The sequence below is a fragment of the Microcaecilia unicolor genome, chromosome 1, assembly GCF_901765095.1.
Source record: "Microcaecilia unicolor chromosome 1, aMicUni1.1, whole genome shotgun sequence".
Classification (NCBI taxonomy): Eukaryota; Metazoa; Chordata; class Amphibia; order Gymnophiona; family Siphonopidae; genus Microcaecilia; species Microcaecilia unicolor.
This window is the reverse complement of record NC_044031.1, coordinates 548,563,927-548,578,697: the sequence shown is the minus strand read 5'-3', so window position 1 is coordinate 548,578,697 and position 14,771 is coordinate 548,563,927. Positions and strand designations below refer to the sequence as shown.

Sequence of the window (14,771 nt, the reverse complement as noted above, 5' to 3'; positions counted from 1 at the left end):
GCGCCGGGGGCGCAAGCACCCCCGACGCCGGCACAGCCTGGCGCATCAGCCCTTCCAGGATCCCCGGAAGGATGGCTCTGAGGCACTCGTCCAGGCCCGCTGCCGGGAAAGGCGGTGGGGCCGGTAAGGGTGTCGGTGCCAGAAGCTGCTGGGGGCCAGGAGACGGCACCGAGGTGCCGGAACCCCGACGCGTCGGTACCTCCACCACCGACGGAGATCTCTCCTCTCTGCGATGACGCTTCGGCGTCGACTCCTCTTCAGGGTGCACCGAGGGCTCCCGGTGACGGCGCTTCTTATCTTTTTTCCGGTGCACGTCACCGGCGCCGGAGGGCATGGAGGAGGAGGAGGTCGATCCCCCTCGGTCTCGAGGTACCGGGTCCGACAGGGTTCGGTCCCGTGGCTCACGAGTTGAGGGAGTGACCGGGGCCGACTGCCCACGCGACCTCTCAACCCCACTCTCACCGGCGGACCGGCGGGCCGACGGGACCTGTTCTCCTGGGGTCGCTGCCATCGGTGCCGATGTCTCGGGCATCGATACCGGTACCGAAGAACCGGCCTTCGATACCGATGCCGTCGAGGTCGACGTCGAGGGGCCGGCGCAAGTTCCAAAAAGACGGTCCCGCAGAACTTGCCTCGCAACCTGGGTCCGTTTCCGGAGACCGAGACACAAAGCGCACGACTTGAGATTGTGCTCCGGCCCGAGGCACTGGAGGCACCAAGCGTGGGTGTCGGTCTACGAGATCGGCCGGCCGCAGCGACCACACTTTTTAAATCCACTCGGGACCTTCGAGAACATCGACGGAAAAATCGCGTCGGCGAAGTCAAAGTCGGCAATGGTGGCTAAAATCACACCACGAAAAAATCAACCGACCGAGCGGCCACTAGGCCGCAACGTGGCGTCCCCGCTAGAAAGCGAGGGAAAAGGGGGAGCGCGTGCTCCACACGCGCAAAAAATTTCTTTTTTTTTTTTTTTTTTTTCTAAACAATACAAACAAAATCAGAGGAAACCGAACGGGAATCCAAGCGATCCGCGTAAACGCGGTCGAAAATCCGGCGGCTGAACCGAGAGAGAGGCAAACGCACCACTCTCTCAGTCGCGGAAAAAAAGTAACTGGCGGGAGCGGTCGCGCACGGGCGGGAAGGCGGCCGCGCATGCGCGGTGGGCGTGGCCTGCGTGCCGACCGTCCCGCGAAGCTTCTTCCGGTTGGTGGGGGCTGCCGCGGACGTCAACCCAGTCGTGAGAACAAGCAGCCTGCTTGTCCTCGGAGAATGACCAGTTACAAAGCACTCCTAGGAATAGCTAATGCAGTAAGAAGGGAAATGGAACAGAAAACTAAAAGTTGAAAAGCTTTCTTGAGGATCCACATTAGCCTATTGGACGTGTAGGAATTTGTCATGTTCCTTAAATATATTCCTAGAATAGGACCTACAGAAATTCCTCCCCCACAGTATTTCAATGAATTTCTAGTCTCATTTCCCACTAGAATTTCAATTTGTGACCAATAAACTTTCTTGCCAAAAATTCAAATTTGTGACTAACAGAATATATATATATATATATATATATATATATATATATATATATATATATATATATATAATGACAAACTACAGACCTCACAGCATACCCTGAAGAAAGCCATAGCATAAAGGCTGAAACATTGGTTGCACTTACTCAGATGTGGCAAGATCCATAACATCAGCCACCGAAGCCTAAGAGAGCACTGTTAAGTACTCTAATTATTAAACTCTACTGTCCCACTTACCTGGTTGTGAAGACTAGTGAATGGTTTGAAGGATTTACAAGCTGGAGCACTTGAAGTGTCAGATAGCACTACCCCAGTGCCCCAGGGGTGGGGGGTTCCATCATGGTATGCTCCCCTTGCAAATATGCACTATGTAAGTTAAGAGGGTTTTTTCCAAATAGCACTTGTTTAAAGCTAGCATTTCCACATGTAGGTGTGCACATACGTGCCTAACTGCTAGTATTCTAAACATTAATGTTCATAACATGCACGTAAATGTGAGCACCTAGATTATAGATTTGCCCTGTATGTGTTTTGCACAATACAGAGCATCAAGGACAGATCACTAACAGTAAAAGTTAAATGCAATCAATTATCCATACCAGTACTTTATGAAAGAGGGTGACACAATGATCGGTGTTTATTAACTCCTGAAAAGAGACTAGTAAAATAAAAATACTTGAAAAACTTGAGTTAATGCTGTACTGAATTCATTGGGACTAATGTGAAATCAGTTTAAAAATAGCTCTGTACTTACCAGAATTATGGCAATAGTCTGTCTGTTGTGGGATCTGGACTGTAAAGGCTATCAAATCTGGACCAAGAAGAGATTCTGGCTTTCTACTTCCATTAAGCCACTTGCTATTGTGTAGGTCTCTAGTGTCTGAAGGACCCTGGATTAAAGGAATCAGCTTCTCTTTTCCACAGTCACCTAGAGTAGGATCAATATAAAGATGTCCTTTTTTTTTTTACTACTTAAAACATATAGTTATGTTTGAATTTGATGTTAGTTAACTAGGTCTGGAGAATTGCATATGTTTTATAATGTTTTTATTATGATTGCAGTCACTTTGACCTGATTTTTCATGTAAATATTTATTATAAGAAAAAAGGTAAGATTTTTTTACTTATCAAACATATTTCAACAGTAAGCATCAAGATTCCTGAAAAACACAAAAAACTTTTATTTAAAAAAAAAATAGGAGAACATAAAAACTAATGAACGTATGGACAATAATTTTCAAGAGCCATGTGTTTGGGCAAATGGTCATCCACGAACATAAATTAGCTGTTTGAAAACTGCCCTGCCTGTACACACTGAGAAGAGGCATCTCAGATACTGGGTCAGGAATCACAACACATGCAGATTTCAGACATGCCAAGTTACATGCATTAGGTATGTGATACATGCACTTGCACTCCTTCTCCTGCTCACAGACCTAAGTGTTCTCTTCTCATGCATTGGCTCCCTGTTCCCCTCCCCTGAAGTCTTATCTCTCTCTTTCTCTTTCCTTCTCCCTGTTGTATCTCTCTAACCTTTCTGAGGGGCTGGTACTAAAAAAAAAAAAAAAAAAAAAAAGCCGGAGCTTAAAGGGTGTTAGCACCGGGTTTGCATGTACATTATTGTGTGCCAAATGCTACAATGGTTTCAGTTCAGGTGCTGAAACCATTAGCACAGACCACTTTTAAATGCAGTCCTGAATTACCCTGCAGGAATGCACAAAATTAAAAAAAAAAAAAAAAAAAGCTATGCAGAGACTTAAAATTAAAAAGACAATGCTCAACCTTGGTGGGATAATTCATTCCAATCATTTATTGAAGAGCCAAATAGTATGTCCTTCCAGAACGTTATCAGCTTGGGGCAAGTTCACCAAATATGATACAGAAGGAAGGGATCCCCAGAAGCTTAGCCGAGATTGGGTGGCAGAGCAGACTTCTACGGTCTGTGCCTTGACAATGGCAGATACAAATCAAGGTAAGGTATACACAAAAAGTAGCACATGTGAATTTATCTTGTTGGGCAGACTGGATGGACCGTGCAGGTCTTTTTCTGCTGTCATCTACTATGTTACTTCTCAGGCAAGTTTATTACAGGAAACTTTCTGTCAGGTCTAGGGCAACATTAGAAGTGTTTGTTGAGAGAAGAGGCGTCTAGCAGCACCGCTTCTCTCTCTCCCTCCAACCCTTATATGGTAATTAGGCCCTGCCCAGTGCATCCTGGGATGCACTGTATGGGACAGGACACTGCAACTTTCAAGACAGCGGCCCAGAGAAGCGGCAGTAAATGGGCATCGCTCCTCCTTCTTATGAAAGGTACGAGGGATATAGCAGGTAGGCCTCCACTAGACCTCCAGGCATTGACTAGTGACTGGGGGTCCGCCTGGACCATCAGGCTATTTTGTGATGGGGAGGGGCCACTGGATCCCAAGGACATTCTTTAAGATTTTTTTTGTGCGGGGGGGGGGGGGGGGGGGGGGGGGGGGGGGGGGACGGCACAGACCAAAGCTGATGCTCAAGTATGGCATCAGACCACCAGGGATATGTTTGCAGGGGAGGGGGTCAGAAGAAATGTCGGGTTTGGGAGCCAATGCATTGGAGGTAAGAGGTTGATTTGCTATGGAAAGCTGTTTTTATTTCAACTTTCCTGTCAGTACCTTAACCAATCACTGCTCAGGCACTGACAGAAAGTTAACATATTTTGCAATGAACTGCATATTTGCCACTATTTTAACTTGGCATGAATTTGCATGCTCTATATTTTGAGCATGCCGCAGCAATTTTTCTGTGCTAGATTCATGGTAGAGTTTCCCTCTACTGCAAACCTTTGAGCATTGGCCTCTTAGAGTTGTTTAACTATGTTGAGCTTTTGAACCAATTGAGGAGAACACTGAACACAGGAAGGGTCGTGAATGCTCAGTACTTTACACTAAAGTTCTGGGCTCTGAAAGAGCAGTTCCATCCCACCACTGATGGATGACATCACTATTTGTGTGTCTTAGCAATCCTGAGTAACAATGGTTAGTTTCATGTCTGCAAACCTTTGTACACTATTTTGCTTAATTAATTTATTTATTGCATTTGTATCCCACATTTTCCCACCTATTTGCAGGCTCAATGTGGCTTACATAAACCTGTTATGGCATTGCCATTACAGGGTAACAGATACATTTGGTGTTACAGAGATCAAGGATAACAAAGATACAATTGGTATTTCAAAGGATCATGGATAACACGAAGAGTTAATCAGACAATTATATAAAGAAGACTTTCAGGGAAGGTTGGAGTGATGAGGTGTTATAGTTACGCTATGGATTTTCGGGGTAGGCTTTGTTGAAGAGGTATGTTTTCAGAGATTTGCAAAAGTTAGTTATTTCGTTGATTGTTCTCAAGCTAGTTGGTAGTGCATTCCATAGCTGCGTGCTCGTGTAAGAAAAGCTGGTCGCATGTGTTAGTTTGTATTTTACTCCTTTGCAGCTGGGGCTAATTTCATTTTTTATGCGCGTCCACTAGGCATGCCAGAAAATTTCCAGCACACGGCACCAGGGGTGAAGCCACGGGTGGGCCTGGGCGGGCCTGGGCCCGGCCACTTTTCCTCCAGGCCCACCCATCCGTGATCCCACATCTCCACCTTCGTTCCGGAGCGCTGAAATTTGAAGCAGCGCTGTGCCGCTCAGTTTGCCTTGCTCTATGACTGGCAAGAAAAACAAGCGCGGGGCCGCGCCGCTCCAGGCATGCGCTGTCGGCTCTGCCTGTCCTCTGCCCCCGGAACGGGAAATTGACGTCAGCGAGGGCAGAGGATGGGAGAGCCGACAGCGCATGACTGAAGGCTGCTGCGGGCGGCCCCACGCTTGTTTTTCTTCTTGTGTTGATGACGCTGCTGCTGCTCCTGTTTCAGAGGGCCAGAGAGTGAGAGAGGAAACATGGTTGGTAGGGGAAGGGTGTCCGAGAGAGCAGAGGGGAGAGAAAAAAAGAAGATGACGCTGGAGAGTACAGAGAAAGATGGGGAGAGAGGGGACATGGAACAGAGCAGGGGAGAGAAAGAGGGGAGAGCCAGAGAGAGATGGAAACAACAGGGGAGAGCCAGAGAAAAGGAACATGGAAAAGAGCAGGGGAGAGACAGGCTGCTGGGGAGAAGGAAGGGGAACAAAGGGGATACCCTGACTGGTCAGCTGGAGAGACAAAGAGGAAAAATGCTGAATAAAAGGAGGGTGAAAGAGGAAAAATGCTAGAAGAAGGGGCAGAAAGAGAAAAGATGCTAGATGGAAGAGGGGTACAGAGAGAGAGACAGATGAATAGCAAGATGGGGGAGAGAAGGAGGGGACATGGAAAATGGCAGGAGAAAGAGAGAGAAGCTGCTGGAGAGAAACTGGGGGAGACCTTAGCTGGTCAAATGGAGAAATGCTGGATGAAAGGAGGGAGAAAGAGGGAAAATGCTGGAAGGAGGGAGCAGAAAGAGGGAAGACGCTGGATGGAAGGGTAGGAAGAGAAAAAGGAAAGCCACTGGTAGGATGGGGGGGGGGGGGGAAGAGAGGGCATGCTGAATGGAAAAGGGTAGAGAGATAACTGTCTATAAGGAAGGGGAGATAGAGGGAGACAATGGATGTAAGGAGAGGGAGACAATGGATGGAAGGATTGGGAGAGGGTAATGGGTGGAAGGATGGAGAGAGAAAGAGGGATGACACTGGATGGAAGGGTAGGAGAGAAAGAGGGAAGGGCACCCGCTCAGCTGCCAGTCCAGGACTCCAGTCCAGCCCACCCCCATCATGTGCACGCCATGCAGTGCACGTTTTACAGGAGGGTTGCGGAGCGGAGGTGAGGAGCACGAGCCTGGCCCTGGAAGGTTCTTCTTCATGATTCGACATTATTTCGAGGCGAGCCCAGCAGCAATAGGAGCCGGTAATAAAAATGTAAGTACTTTTTTTAATCATAATTTTTAACATTGTGTGACATGTGCTGTGTAATTTTTTTAAAATTGAGCTAGCTGGGGCCTGCTGCCTGCCTGGGGCTGGTGGTCACTATTAAAATTTATTGCTAGGGAATTTCTGGGTGGGGATGGGCTCCTCATTGCCTTGGGTAATATTGGTGGGCACTATAGATATATATATATATATATATATATATATAGCGAATGCTACATACCTGTAGAAGGTATTCTCCGAGGACAGCAGGCTGATTGTTCTCACTGATGGGTGACGTCCACGGCAGCCCCTCCAATCGGAATCTTCACTAGCAAAGTCCTTTGCTAGCCCTCGCGCGCCCGCGCGCACCGCGCATGCGCGGCCGTCTTCCCGCCCGAAACCGGCTCGAGCCGGCCAGTCCAGTATGTAGCAAGACAAACTCTTAAGGGAAGACACAACTCCAAAGGGGAGGCGGGCGGGTTTGTGAGAACAATCAGCCTGCTGTCCTCGGAGAATACCTTCTACAGGTATGTAGCATTCGCTTTCTCCGAGGACAAGCAGGCTGCTTGTTCTCACTGATGGGGTATCCCTAGCCCCCAGGCTCACTCAAAACAACAACCATGGTCAATTGGGCCTCGCAACGGCGAGGACATAACAGAAATTGACCTAAAAAAATTTACCAACTAACTGAGAGTGTAGCCTGGAACAGAACAAACAGGGCCCTCGGGGGGTGGAGTTGGATCCTAAAGCCCAAACAGGTTCTGAAGAACTGACTGCCCGAACCGACTGTCGCGTCGGGTATCCTGCTGCAGGCAGTAATGGGATGTGAATGTGTGGACAGAAGCCCACGTCACAGCTTTGCAAATTTCTTCAATGGAGGCTGACTTCAAGTGGGCTACCGACGCAGCCATGGCTCTAACATTATGAGCCGTGACATGACCCTCAAGAGCCAGCCCCGCCTGGGCGTAAGTGAAGGAAATGCAATCTGCTAGCCAATTGGATATGGTGCGTTTCCCTACAGCCACTCCCCTCCTATTGGGATCAAAAGAAACAAACAATTGGGCGGACTGTCTGTGGGGCTGTGTCCGCTCCAGGTAGAAGGCCAATGCTCTCTTGCAGTCCAATGTGTGCAGCTGACGTTCAGCAGGGCAGGAATGAGGACGGGGAAAGAATGTTGGCAAGACAATTGACTGGTTCAGATGGAACTCCGACACGACCTTTGGCAGGAACTTAGGGTGAGTGCGGAGGACTACTCTGTTATGATGAAATTTGGTGTAAGGGGCCTGGGCTACCAGGGCCTGAAGCTCACTGACTCTACGAGCTGAAGTAACTGCCACCAAGAAAATGACCTTCCAGGTCAAGTACTTCAGATGGCAGGAATTCAGTGGCTCAAAAGGAGGTTTCATCAGCTGGGTGAGAACGACATTGAGATCCCATGACACTGTAGGAGGCTTGACAGGGGGCTTTGACAAAAGCAAACCTCTCATGAAGCGAACAACTAAAGGCTGTCCTGAGATCGGCTTACCTTCCACTTGGTAATGGTATGCACTGATTGCACTAAGATGAACCCTTACGGAGTTGGTCTTAAGACCAGACTCAGACAAGTGCAGAAGGTATTCAAGCAGGGTCTGTGTAGGACAAGAGCGAGGATCTAGGGCCTTGCTGTCACACCAGACGGCAAACCTCCTCCAATGAACGAAGTAACTTCTCTTAGTGGAGTCTTTCCTGGAAGCAAGCAAGATACGGGAGACACCCTCTGGCAGACCCAAAGAGGCAAAATCTACGCCCTCAACATCCAGGCCGTGAGAGCCAGGGACCGGAGGTTGGGATGCAGAAGAGCCCCTTCGTCCTGCGTGATGAGGGTCGGAAAACACTCCAATCTCCACGGTTCTTCGGAGGATAACTCCAGAAGAAGAGGGAACCAGATCTGACGCGGCCAAAAAGGAGCAATCAGGATCATGGTGCCTCGGTCTTGCTTGAGTTTCAACAAAGTCTTCCCCACCAGAGGAATGGGAGGATAAGCATACAGCAGGCCCTCCCCCCAATCGAGGAGGAAGGCATCCGACGCCAGTCTGCCGGTGGCCTGAAGCCTGGAACAGAACTGAGGGACTTTGTGGTTTGCTCGAGATGCGAAGAGATCCACCAAGGGGGTGCCCCACGCTTGGAAGATCTGGCGCACCACTCGGGAGCTGAGCGACCACTCGTGAGGTTGCATAATCCTGCTCAACCTGTCGGCCAGACTGTTGTTTACGCCTGCCAGATATGTGGCTTGGAGCACCATGCCGTACCGGCGAGCCCAGGTCCACATGCTGACGGCTTCCTGACACAGGGGGCGAGATCCGGTGCCCCCCTGCTTGTTTACATAGTACATGGCAACCTGGTTGTCTGTCTGAATTTGAATAATTTGGTGGGACAGCCGATCTCTGAAAGCCTTCAGAGCGTTCCAGATCGCTCGTAACTCCAGAAGATTGATCTGTAGATCGCGTTCTTGGAGGGACCAGCTTCCTTGGGTGTGAAGCCCATCGACATGAGCTCCCCATCCCAGGAGAGACGCATCCGTGGTCAGCACTTTTTGTGGCTGAGGAATTTGGAAGGGACGTCCCAGAGTCAAATTGGTCCAAATCGTCCACCAATACAGGGATTCGAGAAAACTCGTGGACAGGTGGATCACGTCCTCTAGACCTCCAGCGGCCTGATACCACTGGGAGGCTAGGGTCCATTGAGCAGATCACATGTGAAGGCGGGCCATGGGAGTCACATGAACTGTGGAGGCCATATGGCCCAGCAATCTCAACATCTGCCGAGCTGTGATCTGCTGGGACGCCCGCACCCGGGAGACGAGGGACAACAAGTTGTTGGCTCTCGTCTCTGGGAGATAGGCGCGAGTCGTCCGAGAATCCAGCAGGGCTCCTATGAATTCGAGGTTCTGCACTGGAAGAAGATGGGACTTTGGGTAATTTATCACAAACCCCAGTAGCTCCAGAAGGCGAATAGTCATCTGCATGGACTGCAGGGCTCCTGCCTCGGACGTGTTCTTTACCAGCCAATCGTCGAGATATGGGAACACGTGTACTCCCAGCCTGCGAAGTGCCGCTGCTACCACAGCTAGGCACTTTGTGAACACCCTGGGCGCAGAGGCGAGCCCAAAGGGTAGCACACAGTACTGGAAGTGGCGTGTGCCCAACTGAAATCGCAGATACTGTCTGTGAGCTGGCAGTATCGGGATATGTGTGTAGGCATCCTTCAAGTCCAGAGAGCATAGCCAATCGTTTTGCTGAATCATGGGGAGAAGGGTGCCCAGGGAAAGCATCCTGAACTTTTCTTTTACGAGATATTTGTTCAGGGCCCTTAGGTCTAGGATGGGACGCATCCCCCCTGTTTTCTTTTCCACAAGGAAGTACCTGGAATAGAATCCCAGCCCTTCTTGCCCGGATGGCACGGGCTCGACCGCATTGGCGCTGAGAAGGGCGGAGAGTTCCTCTGCAAGTACCCTCTTGTGCTGGAAGCTGTAAGACTGAGCTCCCGGTGGACAATTTGGAGGTTTTGAGGTCAAATTGAGGGTGTACCCCTGCCGGACTATTTGCAGAACCCACTGATCGGAGGTTATGAGAGGCCACCTTCGGTGAAAAGCTTTCAACCTCCCTCCGACTGGCAGGTCGCCCGGCACGGACACTTGGATGTCGGCTATGCTCTGCTGGAGCCAGTCAAAAGCTCGCCCCTTGCTTTTGGTGGGGAGCCGCGGGGCCTTGCTGAGTCGCACGCTGCTGACGAGAGCGAGCGCGCTGGGGCTTAGCCTGGGCCGCAGGCTGTCGGGAAGGAGGATTGTACCTACGCTTGCCAGAAGAGTAGGGAACAGTCTTCCTTCCCCCAAAAAATCGTCTACCTGTAGAGGTAGAAGCTGAAGGCTGCCGGCGGGCGAATTTGTCGAATGCGGTGTCCCGCTGGTGGAGAGACTCTACCACCTGTTCGACTTTTTCGCCAAAAATGTTGTCCGCACGGCAAGGCGAGTCCGCAATCCGCTGCTGGATTCTATTCTCCAGGTCGGCGGCACGCAGCCATGAGAGCCTGCGCATCACCACACCTTGAGCAGCGGCCCTGGACGCAACATCAAAAGTGTCATAAACTCCTCTGGCCAGGAATTTTCTGCACGCCTTCAGCTGCCTGACCACCTCCTGAAAAGGCTTGGCCTGCTCAGGGGGAAGAGCATCAACCAAGCCCGCCAACTGCCGCACATTGTTCCGCATGTGTATGCTCGTGTAGAGCTGGTAAGACTGGATCTTGGACACGAGCATAGAGGAATGGTAGGCCTTCCTCCCAAAGGAGTCTAAGGTTCTAGCGTCCTTGCCCGGGGGCGCCGAAGCATGTTCCCTAGAACTCTTAGCCTTCTTTAGGGCCAAATCCACAACTCCAGAGTCGTGAGGCAACTGAGTGCGCATCAGCTCTGGGTCCCCATGGATCCGGTACTGGGACTCGATCTTCTTGGGAATGTGGGGATTACTTAATGGCTTGGTCCAGTTCGCAAGCAATGTCTTTTTCAGGACATGGTGCAAGGGAACAGTGGACGCTTCCTTAGGTGGAGAAGGATAGTCCAGGAGCTCAAACATTTCAGCCCTGGGCTCGTCCTCCACAACCACCGGGAAGGGGATGGCCGTAGACATCTCCCGGACAAAGGAAGCGAAAGACAGACTCTCGGGAGGAGAAAGCTGTCTTTCAGGAGAGGGAGTGGGATCAGAAGGAAGACCCTCAGACTCCTCGTCAGAGAAATATCTAGGATCTTCCTCTTCCTCCCACGAGGCCTCACCCTCGGTGTCAGACACAAGTTCACGAACCTGTGTCTGCAACCTCGCCCTGCTCGACTCAGTGGAGCCACGTCCACGATGGGGGCGTCGAGAGGTAGACTCCCTCGCCCGCATCGGCGAAGCTCCCTCCGCCGACGTAGTCAGGGAGCCTTCCTGGGAGGTGGCCGCTGCCGGCACCGCACGCGGTACCGACGTCGGGGACCTCAACCTGGTCGATGGGCCAGCCGGCGCCATGCTCGACGGTACCGGAGGCGCAAGCACCGCCGGTACTGGAGGGGTAGGGCGCAACAGCTCTCCCAGAATCTCTGGGAGAACGGCCCGGAGGCTCTCGTTTAGAGCGGCTGCAGAGAAAGGCTGTGAGGTCGATGCAGGCGTCGACGTCAGGACCTGTTCCGGGCGAGGAGGCTGTTCCGGGCTGTCCAGAGTGGAGCGCATCGACACCTCTTGGACAGAGGGTGAGCGGTCCTCTCGGTGCCGATGCCTGCTGGGTGCCGAATCCCTCGGCGACCCAGAGCTCTCGGTGCCGACGCGGGGAGGAGACCGGTGTCGATGCTTCTTCGACTTCTTCCGAAGCATGTCACCGGAGCTCCCCGGCACCGACGAGGAGGACGTAGAATCCATCCGTCGCTTCCTCGGGGCCGAGGCCGAAGAAGGTCGGTCTCGGGGGGGCTGTACCGCAGGAGCCCTCAGGGTGGGAGGAGACCCACCCGAAGGCTCACCGCCACCAGCAGGGGAATGGACAGCCCTCACCTGCACTCCTGACGATGCACCACCGTCCGACGACATCAGCAGACGAGGTCCCGGTACCACCGACGTCGATGCAGCTATCCGATGTCTCGGCGCCGATGCAGAGGCCCGATGCCTCGATGCACTCGATGCAAGGGCGGCCGAGGAAGATGGTCTGGACGCTGACGACGTCGATGCACTCGAAGATCCCGGTGCCGATGCCGACGAAGAGCCCGAGAACAAAACGTTCCACTGGGCTAGTCTCGCTACCTGAGTCCGCCTTTGAAGCAGGGAACACAGGCTACAGTTCTGAGGGCGGTGCTCGGCCCCCAGACACTGAAGACACGACGAGTGTCGATCAGTGAGCGAGATAACCCGGGCGCACTGGGTGCACTTCTTGAAGCCGCTGGAAGGCTTCGATGTCATGGGCGGAAAAATCACGCCGGCGAAATCAAAGTCCGAAATGACGGAAAAAGAGCACCAAAAACTTTAGAGGGAGAAAATCTCGACCGAGGCCGAAAAGAGGCCTACCCCGACGACGAAAGAAAACTTATCGGGGCCAAAAGCTTTTCCGAAGAAAAAAACACGTTCAACAATATGGACGCGCGAGGTCGACTCTCCGGGGCTCGACACGGCGAAAAAATACGACCGTACCGAGTGCGGACAAAAGAAGACTGGCCGGCTCGAGCCGGTTTCGGGCGGGAAGACGGCCGCGCATGCGCGGTGCGCGCGGGCGCGCGAGGGCTAGCAAAGGACTTTGCTAGTGAAGATTCCGATTGGAGGGGCTGCCGTGGACGTCACCCATCAGTGAGAACAAGCAGCCTGCTTGTCCTCGGAGAAATATATATATAGTGCCCACCCATATTAGCTCTGGGCCCAGCCAAAATATCATGTCTGGCTACGCCACTGCACGGCACTAACTGCACAGTAATCGGCATTGTACGCACGTAGGCCATTAACGCCCAGTTAACGCGTGAGACTTTACTGCTAGGTCAATGAGTGGCGGTAAGGTCTCAGGCCCAAAATGGATGCGAGCCAATTTTAATTTTGCCACACATCCATTTTTGGCCAAAAAAAGAAGCCTTTTTTGCAGGTGCACTGAAAAATGGACCTGCGTGCATCCAATACATGCGTCTACACCAGCATAGGCCATTTTTCAGCGCACCTTAGTAAAAGGACCTCTCAGCATTTTGAATAGCCAAACAATGGTGCTCAAAATTTGCCTGATGGCCAATATAGAAACTTCAAGACCAAGTAATTCAATCAGGCAATAACCTTACCAGCTAGTGAAACATATACTCTACTGACATGCAGATATTTCACTGAGTCAGGAGACTTCTGACATACAATAGGTTAGGAAAAATGTACAAGTAGAATCCGTGATATCTGAAAAATATAGCTTGTAAGCAAAATAAAATTAATCAAACAGGGAGGAATTCTGGACTGGTACGATAGGACTAAGAAGGAAAGAAAGGAATTGGGTAAGACATAACTTTTCCTTCCATAGTATCCTATCAGAGCAGGCCAGAGCAATGGGATATAGCAAAGCAGTGTTTCCAACAAAGGGCGGGACTAAAAGATCTAAACACTCAAAAAAGAGAAAGAATTTTACAAATAAATGCATCATTAATCTCCCCAGTCTAATAAACTCACAGAGAGATATAGATAAACTGGAATAGCCTTAGAGGTCCTTTCCAGCAGTCCCAAGCAAAAAGAACCAAGAGAAACCAGAAGGGCTCTGGAAAGAGACAAGTTATGGAAGAGGAGAAGGATATGATTCCCATGATAAGAAGGAATAATAGAAAATAGAACTGATAGACCATGGAAGAGATGCACAGACCAAAAAATAAGTCCAACTTATGTTTTCCTTGAAAGAGTTTTTGAAGGCAACAGCCTAAGACTAAGGTATATCTATGAAGAGAATATTGCAACTACAATGGAAGTCCTGGAGGAACTGAATATCCAGAGAAGGAAAGATAGGAAGAAAGAATCATGGTCTGAAAAACCACTGTGCTTCCCTATCTACATCTATGACAAGCAAGGAAAATTAAGAAGCTGAGAGTAAAAAAGGGAGACCAATGAGAATAGCTATTGACTGACTTGGTGCTCTATTCAGACTTGAAAACCCAAATGTCATTGTAAGAGCAAAAGAGGACATAAGGCCCTGAGATACGAGACACACCGACAGGACAACCCATGATGGGAGCCTATTAGTCTGAGGAAAAAAACCATAATATTAGAGAACTCCTGAAGTTGTATAACAGTGGTGGCTAATGCCAGTACTATCAAGTTAGCTGCACAAACAGCTAGACTGTAGAATCTCACACAAAGCACGTGGCTTGTATAGCCAATGAGTAACTGGTAAAAATGTACTTAATAATTGTGCAAAGTAGATGAGGCACCTAGTCAGCCACCAAAGCCAGTGAAGACATAAGTAAATGCATCATGAAAAGTCATACATGTAGCCACAGTTGCTAGAGCTAGAGATATATCTGCTAAAACAGGCCGTTGCCAGAGCAGGAGTTAGAGGTGGTTGTGCAGCAATATCCATACAGGCTAGTGCCATACAGGCGGCAGAAAAGTGTTGCCATTGTGTAATACTGGTGGGTGTTGCTACAGGGGAGCAACCTAGAGGAGTGCTGTCATTGTGCAATACAGGTGACTGTCACCCCTGTGCAACCAAGATGGTTGCAGCCATCATGCAGCACAGCTGGATATCACCACTGTGCAATACCAGTGGATGTAGATTGTGTGTAATACCAATGCCACTGAGCAACCATGCCAGTGGGTGCAATCGTGCACCCCAGGCGGTTGCTGCAATC

General features: G+C 50.5%; 1 protein-coding gene across 1 annotated transcript in view; it reads right to left on the bottom strand.

Moving 5' to 3' along the window:
* Positions 1–14,771, bottom strand: part of VPS13B (vacuolar protein sorting 13 homolog B) — a 1,674,799-nt gene that overhangs the window by 1,281,015 nt on the left and 379,013 nt on the right. The window contains 1 exon segment of the mRNA XM_030217225.1: positions 2,284–2,457. Within this exon segment, the coding sequence (XP_030073085.1) occupies positions 2,284–2,457 (174 nt within the window).